General features: G+C 39.2%; 1 protein-coding gene across 1 annotated transcript in view; it reads left to right on the top strand.

The window, feature by feature from the left end:
- The window catches only part of USH2A (usherin), a gene marked incomplete at its 3' end in the record, with an annotated part of 395,140 nt that overhangs the window by 355,121 nt on the left and 23,123 nt on the right, over positions 1-16,896 (top strand). Inside the window, exons 61-62 of the mRNA XM_082757605.1 lie at positions 13,285-13,512; positions 14,444-15,960. Coding sequence (XP_082613731.1) covers positions 13,285-13,512; positions 14,444-15,960 — 1,745 coding nt within the window. The remainder of the gene's footprint in view (positions 1-13,284; positions 13,513-14,443; positions 15,961-16,896) is intronic.

Genomic DNA, 16,896 nt, shown 5'->3' with positions numbered 1-16,896 from the left:
GCATGACAAATGGGATGTGGAATATCTGGGTGTATTGTACTCTCCTCACATGCACCCCGTAATGGATGTATTTTATTGTTTAACTGTAAAAGCTATATTGTAATTTTAAATCCATTCCTTTAGCATTCATCAAATAAAGTCTCTGTCCCTCCATCAGCATCTGACTTGCTGGAAGATTAGGAAGATATGAGCTCATTAAACTGCTTTATGAGTGTCAAGAAGAATTATAAGGATGGAGAGAAGGTTGTTTCTTGTGAAGCCCTGTCTGAAAGAACACCCACCAAAGCTGCTACCAGATTCAGAGAAAAAATTTCTCACCCTATTATCAGGTGCCATGTTACAGACTTTAGGCCATCAAAGTTTATCTGTTATGCCTCTGGCAGCTGCAGGCTGCTTTACTCCCTCCACCAAACCTGTGGAAACTGCTTCCTCCTCCCTTCCTTTCCTTTCACAAGCCTCCCTTTCTAAGAACGTGTTGACAGACTGTGACCAGTGAGGTAAGGAGCAAGAATTAACTCCCATCGTGAGGGTCTACTAGAAAACTTCTTCCTTTTTTAGATGTTTTAGGTGCTGTTTCTACTTCCAGTTACTCTGTGGAGTCCTTACAACAATCAGGACTCCAGTCAGGTTATGTTCTTTAATGGTCTTAAATTACTGAGGGCTGTGTTGGTATGCAGACAAAGCATACACACACTTTGTTTGGGAAACAAACACAAACTTAGATGTCCTCGATGCCCTCTTAAGACAAGCTATGACTGCTGCAAGAGCCACAGGTGGACTTGCAGCACAGGATCCTCCCCTAAGCCCCTAAGCTCCTTGGCTTTGCAGCTGCAGGATGTTTTTTTTTTGTTTTTTTTTTGTTTTTTTTTTTTGTTTTGTTTTTTTTTTTTTGTTTTGTTTTTTTGTTTTGTTTTTATAACAAACCCATGGCTGCCTCCCTTTTTACTTTATGTAGAGCAAGTGTCTTCTAAACACTTCTGTGGTCACAGAGCACTAATGTAGTAAATGATGTTACTGCTGGGGTATGGTCCAGCTGAATGAGACACCTGGAGTGCATGTTGTGTGTGCCAAAAGGTCTCTGAGGAGTCGTATCGTTGTAACGGGAAGATGAAGAGAGGCACCAGTATCTACTTAATCTACTAGGAAACACTGCAAATCATTACTCATTTTGCTTCTGTATTTTTCTCCAAGTATTTTTATATGAAATCCATTTACTGCAAGTTTGAATGCATTGATTCTTTTTTTCCCATCCCAAGCTGAGTTCCTAGCCTGAGCAGAATCCTCTGTGCACTGCAGAAACACTATTCTGGTGGCTGCACAAAAGCACCAAGTTTACAATTGTCTCACAAAATCAGAATTGCAAATGCAGATTTAATATAAAAAGAGAGTGAGGGAAGTAGATTCCTTGCAGTGATAAATTTTCTGTATTCTTGCTATAAAGAAAACTTTACTGTGCACAAACAAAATGAATGAAACTTTGCAGAGTTCCTACATTTCAATAGGCTTTAAAAAAGAATTAATGAGAAATCTGGAAGACGTCTTCACAATGGAAGTGAAGTATTATTCTTGTCATTATGGCATCATAAAATTATTTTTTATTGTTTTCTCTTCGGGGGCTCAAGTCAGATGATAATTTAGATTTTCTCTAATGCTAGTCTTTGCTAGAAATGCTAGACCCAGGATGTACCAATAGATCATTAGATTTATACTATAGCTGTAGCTTAAGACAGTGACATATTTAAGTGCTGTGCTTAATGTTACTTGAAAGTCCTGGCCTAAATGACTGAACAAAGACAGTGCAAATGAGAAAAAGAAAAAACAGGTAACACAATGGCTTTAGCTGTATTTGGTTTGGTGCTCAGTAGAATACCCCCTTTGAGTACAAATTCAGCTGAGAACACATGGCTTTAAAACAGAACATCTCTGAGACAAAAACTTGCAACAGCTCTCCAGTGTACTGCATTTTTCTGACTTTCTGGCTCCATGTAGAATCATCAAACACTTTCAATTTTTTGTTATCAAACTCCCATAATGATATTTGATTTGAGGGTGTTAATGGAAGTTTTGGTGCTCCTCCATGGGCACTTCATGGGCTGCAGTCTCCTTCAGGTCTTATCCACCTGCTACACCATGGGCTCCTCCATGGGTTACAGTGTGGAGATCTGCTCTGGTGTGATCCTCCATGGTCTGCAGGTGCACAAGCTATTTCACCATGGTCTCCACAGCCTGCAGAGGGATCTCTACTCCATGCTTGGAGCACCTCCTCGTCCTCCCTCTTTCTTCATTCACTTTGGTGTCTGCAGAGCTGCTGCTTTCACATTTTTCCTCTCCTCTCACTGCTGCTATGTAGCATTTTTTTTACCCTTCTTTAAATACCTTATCACAGAGGAACCACCTGAGATGCTGGCTGGCTCAGTTTTGCCCAGCAGTTAGTCCTTTTTGGAGCCACCTGGAACTGATGTTGTCTGACATGGAGACAGCTGCAGATCTCTGCTCCCACAAGCTACCCCTTCAGCTTCCCAGCTACCAAAACATTGCCACATAAACTCAATACGCTAAAGTATGGAAATCAGGGGATCGGGGATGTTTTCTTCAATGTTATAGGTTAACTAAACCCAGTCTGTGGTCTTGTTGAATGCTATCTACATACACAGTTTTGGTCTTCTAGGCATGAAAACCCAGATTCAGGAGCCTTGAGAAAGCATAACAAAACTTCAGTGGATTTTTGAAGTGATTTGGAAGAGCTGCAGTTTAACTTTTGAAGCTATAGTATTTTTTTTTACCTTAAGAAGAAAGAAAATGTTGAGTCTTATGCGAACTTAAGAAAAAGTTGCAGCTTTGACCTCTAAAAAACTTATTTTAGATTGCTAAAGTGGGCTAGGCTGTCTAATCTGTTCTGAGAGTGAAGCTCTCTGAAGGTCTATTCAGAACAGAAGCTAAACATAAGCATCTGATTTTCCTTTGGAGAAACCTCCCTTTCTCTGCACAGACTACAGAGAGATACTGGGGACACTAGCTATGCAGGATCTGTGTCTAAACGTAGGAGCTGTGACAAGTCTGGTCCAAAATGATTAAATTCTACTAACTTATTTTTGGATTGCTCACTTATAACACACGTACGTGCATCTGATCAATAGATGATAAGGTGAAACTAGTGGATTTACAAGTTAATATGCTGGAGTCAATAACTTGCTGTAAAGGCACTCTCAATTCTGGAACTAGCACAATTTGTTTTGTACTAAGCTTTACTATATACCTGTTGGCTTAGTGATTTATTTAAATTCCCTAAGTAATTTAAATATCCAAGGAAAATAAAGAATCTGAACGAAACCCTTTTTATTTCAGTAGTTATCAAGTAATCTTTCAATAGTTATGTCTTTCGTCTCTTTCCTGATTAGTCACAAGTAGCTCAGACTTCTCATTTGGCAAAAGTCTTGCACTGAGAAGCCCAAGCCACACTGGAAGGGTCTTAATGGATGTATAAAAACATGAAAAGACATAATCAAATATTTAGTTTTATTTAAGTATTAACATTTAAAAGTAATGCCAGCTAGCTGCTTTTCCTGTTAACTCTGTAGCAGTTTTACCTGTCTGCTTTTGTGTGTATGGATATGAATTTAATGTCAGTGTGTGTGCGTCAGGAGGCTTAAGTTAGGCCTGTGTCTGTATGATCCTAGGAAGATCCGTCTGGAAGTTCATCTATCCACCAGGTTCACTTGGTTTCAAGACACTAAACCTGTAAGCAGCCTCTCTTTCTGTTATTTCACAAAGCTGTACAGCCGCTTTTTCTTCTTGTTGCCATCATTTCATCTCTTCTCTTGGTGTAGAGTTAATTCTGAGTCTTCAAATTACTGTTAATGTCAGCAGCAGCAGAGTCCATGGTAGCTGTAACAGCAAAACAAGGTTTTTGTTCCTCTTACCATTGGTCTCATGGGCTATTCAAGCTACTTGTTGAGGTTTTCTACTAGCACCAGTAGGGGCAGGGACCCTCTGCAGCAACGCCCTCCTCCAAACTTCCTGCAGGTGCAGGAAGGAAGGTGTCAGACTGCTGCTGAACCTGTCAGTATTTATATGGGAAGCTGTGCTTTGCTGAGGAGTATGGCCTCAAAGTGTACACATAAATATATGTCCAATCAATATCCTCTGCTAATACTCAAAAGAGTAAAGGCTGAGCTTTCCCCTAGCTACAGGAGAGTGAGCGGGCATCCCAATCTGCATAAGCCACTTCTGGCCTTCTGCTAGGCATGAGTGTCAAATTGAAGGGTGAAATTTTAAGTTTAGCTACAGATTCAGACTAATCATTGGCCTTTACAATGTAGCCCTAAATAAATTATTTCTGCTTAACTTTTATTATCTCTCAGAAATGATAACACACATAGCAGGAAAAGTTGGAATGAAAAGCACGGACTGTTTGGTACAGGGCAGAGAAAAAAGAATAAAACAGTGGGAAGTAAAAACCTTTTAGTCTCCTTTAAAATGTTGCCTTTATTTTCCATTGTGTTGGCAGAAAGCAGGGATTTAAAGCTGTGAATTGCCTTGAGGCTGTGTTATCTTCCTCTACTTAGCAGCAGTTAGAACTGCTCTTTTTGCAAGTGTTGGGTGAACGAGACAAGGACTCAGAATGATTGAGAAAAGGGAATAAAATAAGCCTGCACTTAACAATAATATGACACGTCTGCTGTACCTGTGTAAAATGGGATCTAAAACAATCATGATAGTTTCCTGAAGCTGCACACAGTAACACAAGGGGATATTCTGAGACTTAATTAATTAATGCTTGTAGCATGATGTGAGATCCTGGGATGAAAAGTCATATATAACTGCAAAGTCTTAATTTTATGGAGCACAACTGACATTCAGTGGCATTTTCAAGGAAACTGTTGTGGGAGTTCACCTGCAATCTGCATTAGGATTCAGATTGTCCTTGTACAAATCCCCATAAAGATTTTCTTCAAACTATTTTTTTTCCTCTTTTCATTTCTTTTTCCCATTATGGCTGTTGAGCTGTGCAAAGAAAAAAATGGTAAATATTTTTTTTTTTTACAGAGGAAAATCGTATGCACCATACATAGTCTATGCACCTATATAAACCCTATACAGCAAAACCATAGTGAACGTTTTCACATTTTACAGAAAATAACAATCACATGATACTATGCCCAGTTTGTTTTAAGATCAGATGAGAGAAGTTTTAAAGAGTCCAGAGACACTTATCTTTATAATATCATATATGATGTAATTTGAAAGGAGCTAAGGAAGAAGGCTTATGGCACAGATATATGTTGTCATGAATGTCCTAGAAAGGCAATGTGAATGCTTGAATAGCAAAAACTTCAAATAAAACCAGAAGGCAAAACATTTGATAATGACAAGGGCACATTCTTTCTACAGTGAAGCAAAACTGATTGCCACATGATACCTCGAGATAAAAAGTTCAGGTGTACAAAGTATCCTTTTTTATGGATAACAACAAAAACATTCATGGTTTCATTGCATTGACTTAAAATTATAAAATTGTGTGCAACACTTGCCATTCTGGACATCGATAGAAAAAAAGGTATGAGGCTGGGAAAACACGAGCAGCACTGATACGGCAGTCCCAATTGTGTTCGTTCTGACAAAAGCATCACTCTGGCCAATAAATCAAATTGAAAATATGGTTTATTAGGAAAACTATGACATTAGCATCCTTTATACTCAAGGGATATAATTCCCCTACCACTTGCAGGTTTGAGCCCTTAGGCTCTAACCACTTTGTTAGAGCAGCCATGGTTTTCCTTTCTCATGCCATGGCCACAAATGGCATAGAACAAAAGCTGGAGGAACACTGCTCCTCCATGTTCACAAGCAGTAGCACCATGACCTGTGGTATTGCCTTAAACATACTCCTGGAGTTTGTCTGTGTGAATGTATTGGTTGTAACTGCAGAGGTATAAACCCCAGCCAGAGTTTGTGCTTGCCTTTGCCAGCCCTTCAGCTTCCCTGAGGTGACATTTCTCTCCCAGGTCACACCCAAAGGGTGATTCTCCTTCCTCTCGTAACCAAGGCAGACTTGACACGTTGCCTGTTCTGCAGTGTATTGATGAGTACGTGCATATTCCAGATTAAGCATGCAACTGTTTTTCATTGGGCTTCAGGTACTTTTTCTCATATTTTTTTGAATCTCAAATAAATATATATATATATCTTTTTTTTTTGCACCATATCGCCTCTCTTATGTGCCTCTCTTATTTTGAAGAGAAACTTAGTCTTTCTTCATATCCAAAATTACTATTTAAAGCAAAAAGTCTCACTCAGTGAAAGTAAGGATTGCAGATTTGAACTAAACAAAGCAAAGTTTGAGGTAAGCAGTCCTGTCAGGTATTCAGTTTTTATCTTTCTGTCTCCATCACTTTCTCATTACAAGGAATAATAAACAGTTACAAGTGAAAAAGTGTGGGGAAAAAATCCACGAAGGTGTGAAACTATTGGCTTACTATACAGTAGGTCTTGTGAGTGTTGCAAGAGATAAAATATTAATGTTAGGAAAAAATGTTGACATCACCCTCTAGACAGTGTCTATAGTGAAATGTCATGTCATTGATATTTTGGCTTATCTGACTTATTTAGTCATGCAGAAAAATATCTTTTTTGATTTCAATAGTTCTTAGTATAAATTAGACAAATATTACAGCTGCAAATACATTTTTGAGAAGATGGCACTCAGTGATGTTAGATGAATTTTAAATAAGATGTTTGCCCTTATGTTAAAAAAAGAAAAGAAAACCTTACAGAAGTGACATGGAATGGGCTACTGAAGTGTTGACTTTGCCCAAAGAGGTTTTTTTTTGAAGTTTTACCATACGACGTGTGACATTGCTGGTGGTTTAAAAGTGTACTACTTCCAAAAAGTCAGAACAGTGACAGAATGCAGCTGGCTAAATGTACTTGGAGTCATTCTGCTATGCAATGCCTACTCGTTTTCTTTTTGGTGCTTTATTTTCAAGTCAAAGCTGGGGACAGCGGTTCCTGCTGAGGCTGCAGCACGTCCCCAGATGTCCAGGTGTGCCAGGAAAGAAAGCTGTCTGCTGTGAAAATGAGCACCAGCACCACTCGACAGATTCATCTGTGTGCAATTCACAGTTCCTCACATGCTCTGCCAGGAAGCAGAAAAAGGAATTGCAATGTAATACTTGTACATCAGGTATTAATTGTTGTGGTTTGCAGACTTCTTTAAACTTCTTAGATTACTGCTTTTTCTCAAGGTTTCTCACTGGCATAGTCTGCAAACTCCTGTAGGAGTATCAACATACAAAATCACTATTATGTGCTGAGTGGAACAGGGTAGGCAAATGAGTTTTTTATTAAATAAAAAGCTGTTAGCATGGTACTCCTAAGAAAGGACAGGCACACAGAGTTGCAGGGTAACCAGCTAGTGTTATCTGATGTAGATAACACTACCATTGCTTTTAAAAACAAATAAAATAAAAATCTCAAAGTTGAAACAAACAAACAAACAAACAGAACATTTAAGTTTGTCAGGAGTCTCAAGGAAAGAATATTTTATGAGCATGTAATCGAAGCCTATGTTTCAATGAAGACATTTCCTGGCCTTTTTGTGCTTTATTTTGTAAAAGAAAACTTCTATTTAAAAAAAAAAATAATTTGCTAAATAAAAAAGCAAGCTCAAATACAATGAATCCTTTCATATAATTTGCTAGCCACTGCAGAAAGAAAAGACGGCATTGACCCATCTCAGTCTGGGAAAGAATGATTCCCTTTTCATCTCAGCCAAAGACAATTTGGAAGAATACTCCTTTGACAAAAAAAATATTTAAAAATTATTTTACATTTACTAAGTTACTAATGTAACTTCTGGTTTTGCAAACTTAAACAATTTTTTTAATGTTTATTTCATTTTCTGTTATAATATTTGCTTTTTATGTGCTATAATAATTTACACATAAAAATCACCACCAGTGTAGTACATGTTACTGCTGTTGAAGGGTAACATCAATTTTTAGAGTAATGATTTAAAATGAAAAATAGGTGTTGAAAGGCACTTTTAAAATTCTAAAACAAAATGCAAAGAAGTTCTTAAAATGTAATTTTTTTGAAGTGAATGTGCTGGTTTTACCAAATACCTTAATGAAAAATCTAAAATTATTTTTTACACAAATGGGGAGGAAAATATATAGTGCAAGATCAATTTCTGGTAAAATGGAATTTCTGGTCACTTTTAGGCAAGATAATTTCTGACAAAATAAGTAACACATTAGTTTCTGTTTGCTTTACCTTTAAGATTTTTCAGTGCTATCTTGGGAATAATTTATATTCCAGTCCACACTGCTAGAGGAAGGAGTGGAGTCATAGATTACCTGTGTATCTGTAAGTTATATCCTTGTGAATTTAAGCATAAGGCTTTAGGCCTAGAGTAGATTTTAAAAAAGAAAAAAAAATGTGTACATGATACAAGCATGAGAAGGAAGGCAACCCAAAGGGTAAGTTAGGGGTTGCAAATGAGTAAGAATTCTGCAATTATGAGGGTTAAGGCAGGGGCTAAGAAGTACGCTGGGAAATAAGCATTAACATCAGAGGTTCATCAAAGTGGAAGTACTCACAGTGCTTTGCAGAAAATGGAAAGGATCCAGATAAGTTGGGGAACTGGCAAAACAGATAATGTCAAAGGTGAGGATGAATTGAGGATCTTCCTAAAACCCAAAATATTCCCAGCCATTTCTATCACTTGTAGAGGAATCCGTTTGGATTCCTTGATGGAGAAATTGAAAACTCATGTTGAAGAATGGTTGGACTAATGTTCTGAATACTAGGAGACCATAGGTTCCTCCTCCCTTATCCAGGGAGAGTTCAGCATCTCTGCTTGTATAGAAAAGGGAATGTCACTGTGAATTACCTTTTCATTATTTATGGCTGGGAGTTATGAAATAACAAGTTTGGATTCCTGTACCACCAGTACCATAGCACTGTGGTCGTCTCCAATGTCACCAAGTTTAATTAGAGACTCACAGAAAAAATGAGTTAGCTTTTCCATCAGATATCCAAGATACCTGCTGAATAGGGGCTACTGTACCAAGAGACAACACGGAGAAAGAAGAAACCAGAGCCTCACTTTGACACAACTGTGTGATGACTTGCTGAATGTTGATGACCCCTGAAGAGGTAGATACCAAAACTACATGTTGGGCAGATCTTGAGAGGTTCAGGGTTCTTCTGATGTGACCATCAGGTTTGGAATGCGTGCCCTGAGACCTGGGCACCTGGGTAAACTGGCCTGCCTTGAAAAAAAGAGGAAAAGCCTGAGTGACAACACTGGAAAGTGCTTCTTCATCAGATCAATAGATTCAAAGATGACTAGGTTGTGTAGTTTTATGCAGTTTAAACATTTGTGCAGGGAGTCCACCTGCAGAGAGTATTATTGACAGCTGCAGATCAATGCTAATTTTTGATCATTTTCAACCTACAAAGACCTCTTGACCCTGTTGCCACCTTAGGGGCACTTCAAGTAGTCAGCAGCAATCACAGTAGGCAGTGTAAACCTCTCAGACTCCTGACAGCTGTGCAGCCTTTCCCGTGCCCAGGAGGACCTGGGCACAAGGTGGTGGGGATGGGCAAGCACCTCGCATCCTGGGTGCTGTCGCCTTTGAGCAGCATGAAAGAGTATGCTGATCTGCTTCCAGACTTTAAGTGACTTCTGTGCTCATGAATTTAAAAATAAACAAACAAAAAAGGCAATCTGAAGCAAATCTTGCTGGATATATTATTCATGATTCATGTTCTCTTGTTTTACTCTTTGAAAATGTGTTAAAACAAGGTTTTGTTTTAAATAACTTTTATCCTAATTTACAGTTAGAGCCGTGGAATTAACCAAGGAGTGTGTTTGTTGTTGCTAACAGCTTATGCTGCCACTGGCAGCGTGTAAATCATTTTACACAACAAAAGCAAAGGTGCTGTCTTGCATTGAATAGTGGAGATGCTGTCAGTGCCACCAAAGAGAATGGGACAAGCCTAGGGATGGTTCACAGCTGGGCTCTGGGCTGCAGTATGGGATGCCTCAGGAGTCCATGTCTGTAATGTCTGCTTTAAAAGAATGGGCCTTACAGGAGGAGTGTGAGAGTGCACACACTTAAATGTTTGCTAGGTTATTCTTAATTTAATGGCTGAATGAGTGAGACTGCTTCACAACAGGCGACAGAGAAAGGAGGGCTTGGGATTGCAGTCCATGGGTTTTCATGGTCAGTCAGTCTTGGGCTACAAACATCTTAATGTTTGCATTAAAATTTTATTTTGTTGGCTTGCTTTTAATGGTAAATGAAATCTGTCCTGTTAGCAGTGTGTAAACATGGGATATATGAGTTCATGGCTTTGCAAACAAAGACTAGGAGAATATTCCATGCAAGGATTGTGATCCTGCGCCTGTTTAAGTCTGTGCAGCTGTCCATTGAAGCCAAAGGGCTATCCTTTGCAAACTGTTGTGGTTTTTTTGCTATTTGTATTTTACCATTCCAGCAGGCCGGTATTTCTAGGCTAGAATACTACATAATTCTTAAAAATAATCATTCAAACTGCCATCCATCCTCTTTTTAGGTTCAGCCTCTGAGCTGAGTAAATTCACAGATGGCAATGGCAGCAGAGTAGGGGGAGAAAGCATGGCTTCGTTTTCTGGGAGAACGTCCCCTGAGCTTACTTCAAAACCAAACAAAACAAAAATACATGTAAACCGTTTGCTCTTCAAGAAGTATCTATAGGAGCCAGGGATAAAAGTCATCCCTGGAAGGAATGGTTTAGCAGTCTCCAGAGAACACGGTGAACTGCAGGCAAGGAAATCCCTCCATCCTTGTTTCATTTCAAAGGGTGGCGAGGATTGTAAATAATTAAATCTTAGGGTTTACTGGGAAGACTGTACAGTGTGATGAAAAACATGCCATTTTTCTGTTTAAAAATAATAAAAAACAAGTGTTTTGCAGCACTGTTGTCAGAAAAGCCCACCCTGATCATGGAGGTGATAAGAAAGCTGGGCCATTACTTTTTGCACAACGTTTGTAATGATGTGTTTGTACCTTCTGAGAGTCCATGTGTAACGGTTCAGGGGCAGTAATTTAATGTGGCGTGCTCCCTTCCTCCCTCCTCCACCCTCGAACCATGGAATGTAAATTTTAGTCTTTTGAAAGTTCTGTTTTGAAAACCTAATAGATAACTGTCCTCATAAAAACTATTAATACAGACCACATCCAATTGTAAAGCTAATTTTAATCATGTTTTGTGCCAACATAATTTCTGATGCCAGATTTTTATGCTAAGCATGAACTTCAATACGAGCTCTGTTCTTTAACCTGCAGTTCATAATTTTGCATTCGGCCTTATAGGTTTTTGGCTATGGCAGTTTGAACACTTCCACTTTCAAAGATCTAAGCCATAAATGTTTATTAAAAGAATCTATAATGAAATCAGTTTTGTTATTTTTTTAATGGCTGCCTTGAGTATGTTGGATGACTGAACGCACATTGTTAATCATTAAGCACTCATGTTACAAAAAGTGTTTGATAGTATTGCCATCTAGGGGCTGAACAAAATTCTCCATACTGAAATAAACTGTAATTGAACAGGTGCTGCTATTGACAATATACATATGTTTTTGTTTTATAGCCCACATGCTTTCCATGTTTCTTATGACAAAAGATATCTCTAAATGTCCCACAGCAGCCAGAGCTTTTTTATATATAATCTGTTCGAGGTGATTGCTATTTGCATTTGAGCTTACGCTTTTTTGGCAGTGATGACTGGGAATTCCTAACAAAGAATTATACTTTTTTGCATTATTAATCTTGCTAGTGTTTGCCCTGTTTAACAGAAAAAGGAATCATTTATCAGAAAAGTATGTTTATAATCTGTACTTGTGGCATCTTCAGCTTTAATATTCATAATGGTCATTCAAATGCTGTGCTATATTTATCTAAAAGACTAACTCATTGTTGTGAGGAAATAACTATTTAAATATTGATGACCTAACTTTTAATATTTAAAAAAAGAAATTAATATTTCTTTAAAATTTGTTTCTGAGTCTGATCGCCTAACAAATGTTTAAATATTAAACGATTCTAAGTGTTAGCATTTAACAACTTAATACAACTTACTGAAGGAGGAAAATTGACTGTAGCTTTCTGCCACATGAAGGAAGCTGAATTCCTGCCCTCCCCTTCTTCATATCTTATGTAATTAATGCAAAAGCATAACTGAAAATGGAATTAAAATAAATCAGTGATCAGCGGATACCTTTTCTTGCTGTGATGAGATAAGTCTGAAGAGTCTCGTACTGAAACGTGCCATTCACCTTCTTTGTTAGCTACCTTTCCTTCCATGGCTGTTGGAAGCAGTGCTGCGGACATGTTGCCTTCCTCGGTGGTGCTGAGGGTGGGGTTGCCTCATGCCCAGGCCAGTTCAGATCCTTCTCAGATGCTGTTCGGGGCGAGCCACAGTGCCAGTGGTCCCTTCTCCCCATGGCTGTTCTCCATCCTTCACCCACCTGCATGGCCCTGAGCTCAACAGGGTTCCCATATGGAGGCAGTGGGCCCCGGCTCTTCCAGAAAGGCTTGTCCCTGTGCTACGGTGGGCGCTGTGGGCAGCTGTGTGCCTCCCGTCCAGCCTCTGCTCTGCCTCATGGGCCTTCCTGACAAAGCAGAAATATCAAACAGAGCTTATTCTCTCTCTCTGTCCAGTCATTTTTTTCACCTCACTTTTAAGGGTTTTGTTTTCAGTAAGGAAATGAGATCGTGCTCCTGGAAACACCATTGTCTCTCCAGATTGCAACGCTCTGAGTAACTGGAACATGGTGGCGTGCCTGCCAAATGTCATCCTGCACACGAGATGTGTGATATGAAAGGGTTCTGTAGAGGCAAGAACCACTTGTATACCACATTTTACAATATGTGCCATCAGAGTATCAAGCCCTCTGATACTCTGAGCAAAGCTTAATGCATGCAGAACAAGCACTGAGCTGTTTGCTAGCTGAGGTTTGGACTCTGCAGGACTCCCCAGAATTCAGCTCCAAAGGCTCCACCATAATGATAAATATTTCTGAATTTCCTAAGAGTTTCTTTTCAGGGTTCAGCTATGGAAACCCACCAAAAAAAAAAAAAAAAAAAAAAAAAAAAAAGCTGATAACCAGATGGGGTATTCTGCAAAGCGGTCAGAAGAGACCCAGAGCTGAGACCTCATTTTCCAAGTGACATAAAGCACAGATGCTGATTACTTTTTTAACTAACTCAAACATCTGTATTCTTGCTTCAGGGAACAAAGCATCAGGCTCATTTATTTGGATTGAAACCTTTCACAACATATCATATTCATGTCGTAGCTATAAACAATGCCGGACAGGTTTCAAGCCCCTGGACATCTGTGCGCACACTGGAAGCTTCACCCAGTGGCCTGAGCAACTTCACTGTGGAAAAGAAAGAGAACGGCAGAGCTCTGTTGCTGAAATGGTCAGAGCCTTCCAAACCTAATGGCGTAATTAAGGTAAGCTCTGTCTTGACACTTTGCTTGACACTTCTTTCAAAAAAAAGAAGAGGGAAATGCCGAATATCAAATTAAAACTTTTTTTTTTTTTTTTTTTCTGAAAAGGACTCAGTCAAATGCATTATACTTTAAAATAAGACGGAAGTCCTACATAAGCACAAGGCACTCTGTGAGCACACTCTGCTTGTGGTTATATTCAAATGATAATTAACATTCCTGGGCTACCCCCTGACTGCAAAAGTTCATTTACAGTGAACCAAACTGTTCTTTTAATGGGTAGAAAGCTATGCATGAAAGCTCATTGTCTGAGCTAGCTTTAGCCTTTCCCCTTACTCTAGACATCGCCAAAATGCATTTCTAGAAACCCTGGCTCTGACAGAATGCTGTTCTGAAATTCAGGACATTTTTTAACATAATGGTTTCATCTGATTGTAAACCTGTACCTGCAAACTTTGTTACTACAGTTTTGTTTTGTTTTGTTTTTAGGATTTTTTTTTTGTTGTTTATTTGTTTTCTTTTTAAAATGTTAGTTAACCAGTTTTTAAAGCTATAGTTAGTCTGCAAGAAGCTTTGTGCTAGCTTAGGAAAGCCTGGCAATGAAACTTGGTAACAAACAGGCATAGTGAAAAGTGTCACTAGATGATTTATTACTACATCCAAAATGAAATAAAAAAAAAAGAAAACAGGATGAAATCATTGTTTTTATACCAATGATCTGTTTGTGTGGTGTTTGTTACTAGTAAGGAAGTCAAATACTGGATGGTTGGGTAATAGCCCTTACCCTATTGCAAAGATTAAGGTGTCTCATCTACAGGTTGTTTCTGAACATTGTTAATTTATAGGTTTTTGTCCTTTTATCCTGGTTTCTGTCCCTTCTCTCTATTAAATTCTTTTTTCTCTTTTCTTTTTCTTTTTTTTTTTTTTTTTTCAGACCTACAATATTTTCAGTGATGACAACCTGGAATATAGCGGTTTATCTCGTCAGTTCCTCTTTAGGCGCCTTGAGCCGTACACGATGTATACATTAGTACTGGAAGCTTGCAATGCAGCAGGCTGCACTCGTTCTCTGCCCCAGCTGATCCGAACAGATGAAGCACCTCCATTGTCTCAGATGGCACCTGTAATCCAGGCAGTGAATGCTACCAACATTGAGCTGAGCTGGTTGGAGCCAATTAATCCGAATGGAAAAATAATTCGCTATGAAGTTATTCACAGATGCGCAAAAGAAAATGCTGCGGGGTACAGAGCAACAATGGAAGATGAGAAAATTGTTTTCACAGAATATAACACTGAAAGTAATGCATTCGTATATAATGATAAAGGTTTGCAGCCATGGACAAGGTATGAATATAAAATACGCACCTGGAATGCAGCAGGCTACACTGACAGCTCTTGGACTGTGGCAAGGACCAGTCAAACTGCCCCAAAAGGTCTCAGTGCCCCTAGGTTATCCTTAGTATCAGATAACCCCCACAAGGTACTCATCTCATGGGCTGCCCCAGCACAGCCCAATGGTATTCTTCAGTCATACAGGCTGCTAAAAAACGATGCTCTGTATCCTTTCAGCTTCGATGCTGCTACCTTCAACTACACTGATGAAGACTCACTACCCTACTCGCTGTACAGTTATGCGATAGTTGCCTGTACAATGGGCGGCTGCTCTACCAGCGAACCAGCTGTAATACGGACACTGGAAGCAGCTCCTGCAGTAGTGGATCCACCATCTCTGCAGGCTGCCAGTGCCACACAGGTTAATGCATCCTGGGCACCTCCCCAAATACAAAATGGAGATATCACCAAGTACATACTGAAAATAAACAATGAAGAGTATTATCCTGGCAAAAACTTGCAGATGTTGGTTTCTAATCTGCAGCCGTACACACAGTATGATTTTGCACTGGTTGCCTGTACTGCTGGGGGCTGTACATCAAGTATATTCCAGTCAGTAATGACTATGGAGGCCCCACCATTAAACATGGAAGCTCCCAGGCTGCTTGTCATGGGCTCAGAGTCAATTGAAATCACGTGGAAAAGTCCAGCTAACCCCAACGGTAAAATCACAAGCTACGAGCTAAGGAGGGATGGTGTTCTCATTTACTCAGGTCTGGAAACTCGCTATCTTGATTTCACCCTAACACCAGGCATGGAGTACAGCTACACTGTCACTGCAAATAACAGTCAAGGGAGTGTGACCAGCCCATCAGCTCAGATAAAAACCAACCCCTCTGCTCCATCTGGGATGTTGCCTCCTAGGCTGCAGGCATGGTCCTCAAAGGAGATTTTGGTGGCCTGGGATCCTCCTATCAAAGTAAATGGTGACATTAGAAATTACACAGTCTCCATCCACAAGCCTGCTGAAACGGGAAAGAGAAGAGTTGACTTTGATGCATCTCATACTTCCTTTGTGAGACGATCATACATAGTGGCAGGGCTAGAACCCTACAGTAGGTAAGTCTGGAACATTTTGCGTGTTGAATGAATGCTGCAAGGTGATTCATTGGGCTTAAAAGTGAATAGCTTTTGAACAGCTGGGTTTTAATTCCTAAAATGCACATGATAAAAACAGGGTTTTTTTTGTTTGTTTGTTTGTTTGTTTGTTAATTTATTGTAACCCCAGCTATATATCATCTTGATGAAGTGCAGTAGGGTTGACCTGGGTTTTAATTTATATAGGTTCAGTACGCTGTTACAGACTCCAAAAGCTGTAACATTGTTCTTGTGAATCTTTTGCAAGCCATCTACATTCAAGAGTAAATAGGGCTTTAGCTAACATAGTTAGGGGTGGAGAGACCAAAGACTAGCTAGCTAACCCACTTGCAGAGTAGCTGAGCTACCATCAGCAGAGTCACACCAGGAGCATGCTTGCCCCTTTGAACTGAAAAAGAGCGGACTCAGCTACTGAAAGAACACACTTGATACTGAAATAATGTCTTCCCCACTAATTCTTGATTATTTACCTGACCTTTCCGTATATATTTGTGTAGGCATAATTTGTGTGTGTTACATGGTTGATAAGTCTGTCTACTATTTACATATAACTAATCTAAATCCAAAGAGAGAAGAGTAATAGAGTGAAGTTAGTGATGATACAGCTCTCAAATGATATCCAAAATGATTCCAAATGAATCATCATTTTGGCTCATATCATCAAAATTAAAACAATTTTGATCACTTGATTCCTGCAGATGTTAACTTCTCTGCTTTGAAAAAAAAAAAAAAAAAAAAAAGAGTTCTTACTTTTTGATATACAGAGGCACCATATATAATCTGTATGTCAGAGTTGATACAAATTGATTTCTTTTTCAAAAATGGCAAAGACCAAGAAAAATTAAGACACCCTCCCCCCCCCCCTCGCATATATTCACATTTCATGCAGAGTCTGTA

The sequence above is a fragment of the Aythya marila genome (genome assembly GCF_965140915.1).
Source record: "Aythya marila genome assembly, chromosome: 3".
NCBI lineage: Eukaryota > Metazoa > Chordata > Aves > Anseriformes > Anatidae > Aythya > Aythya marila.
Note: the sequence above shows the minus strand (reverse complement) of the source record. Positions and strands in the feature narration are given on the sequence as shown.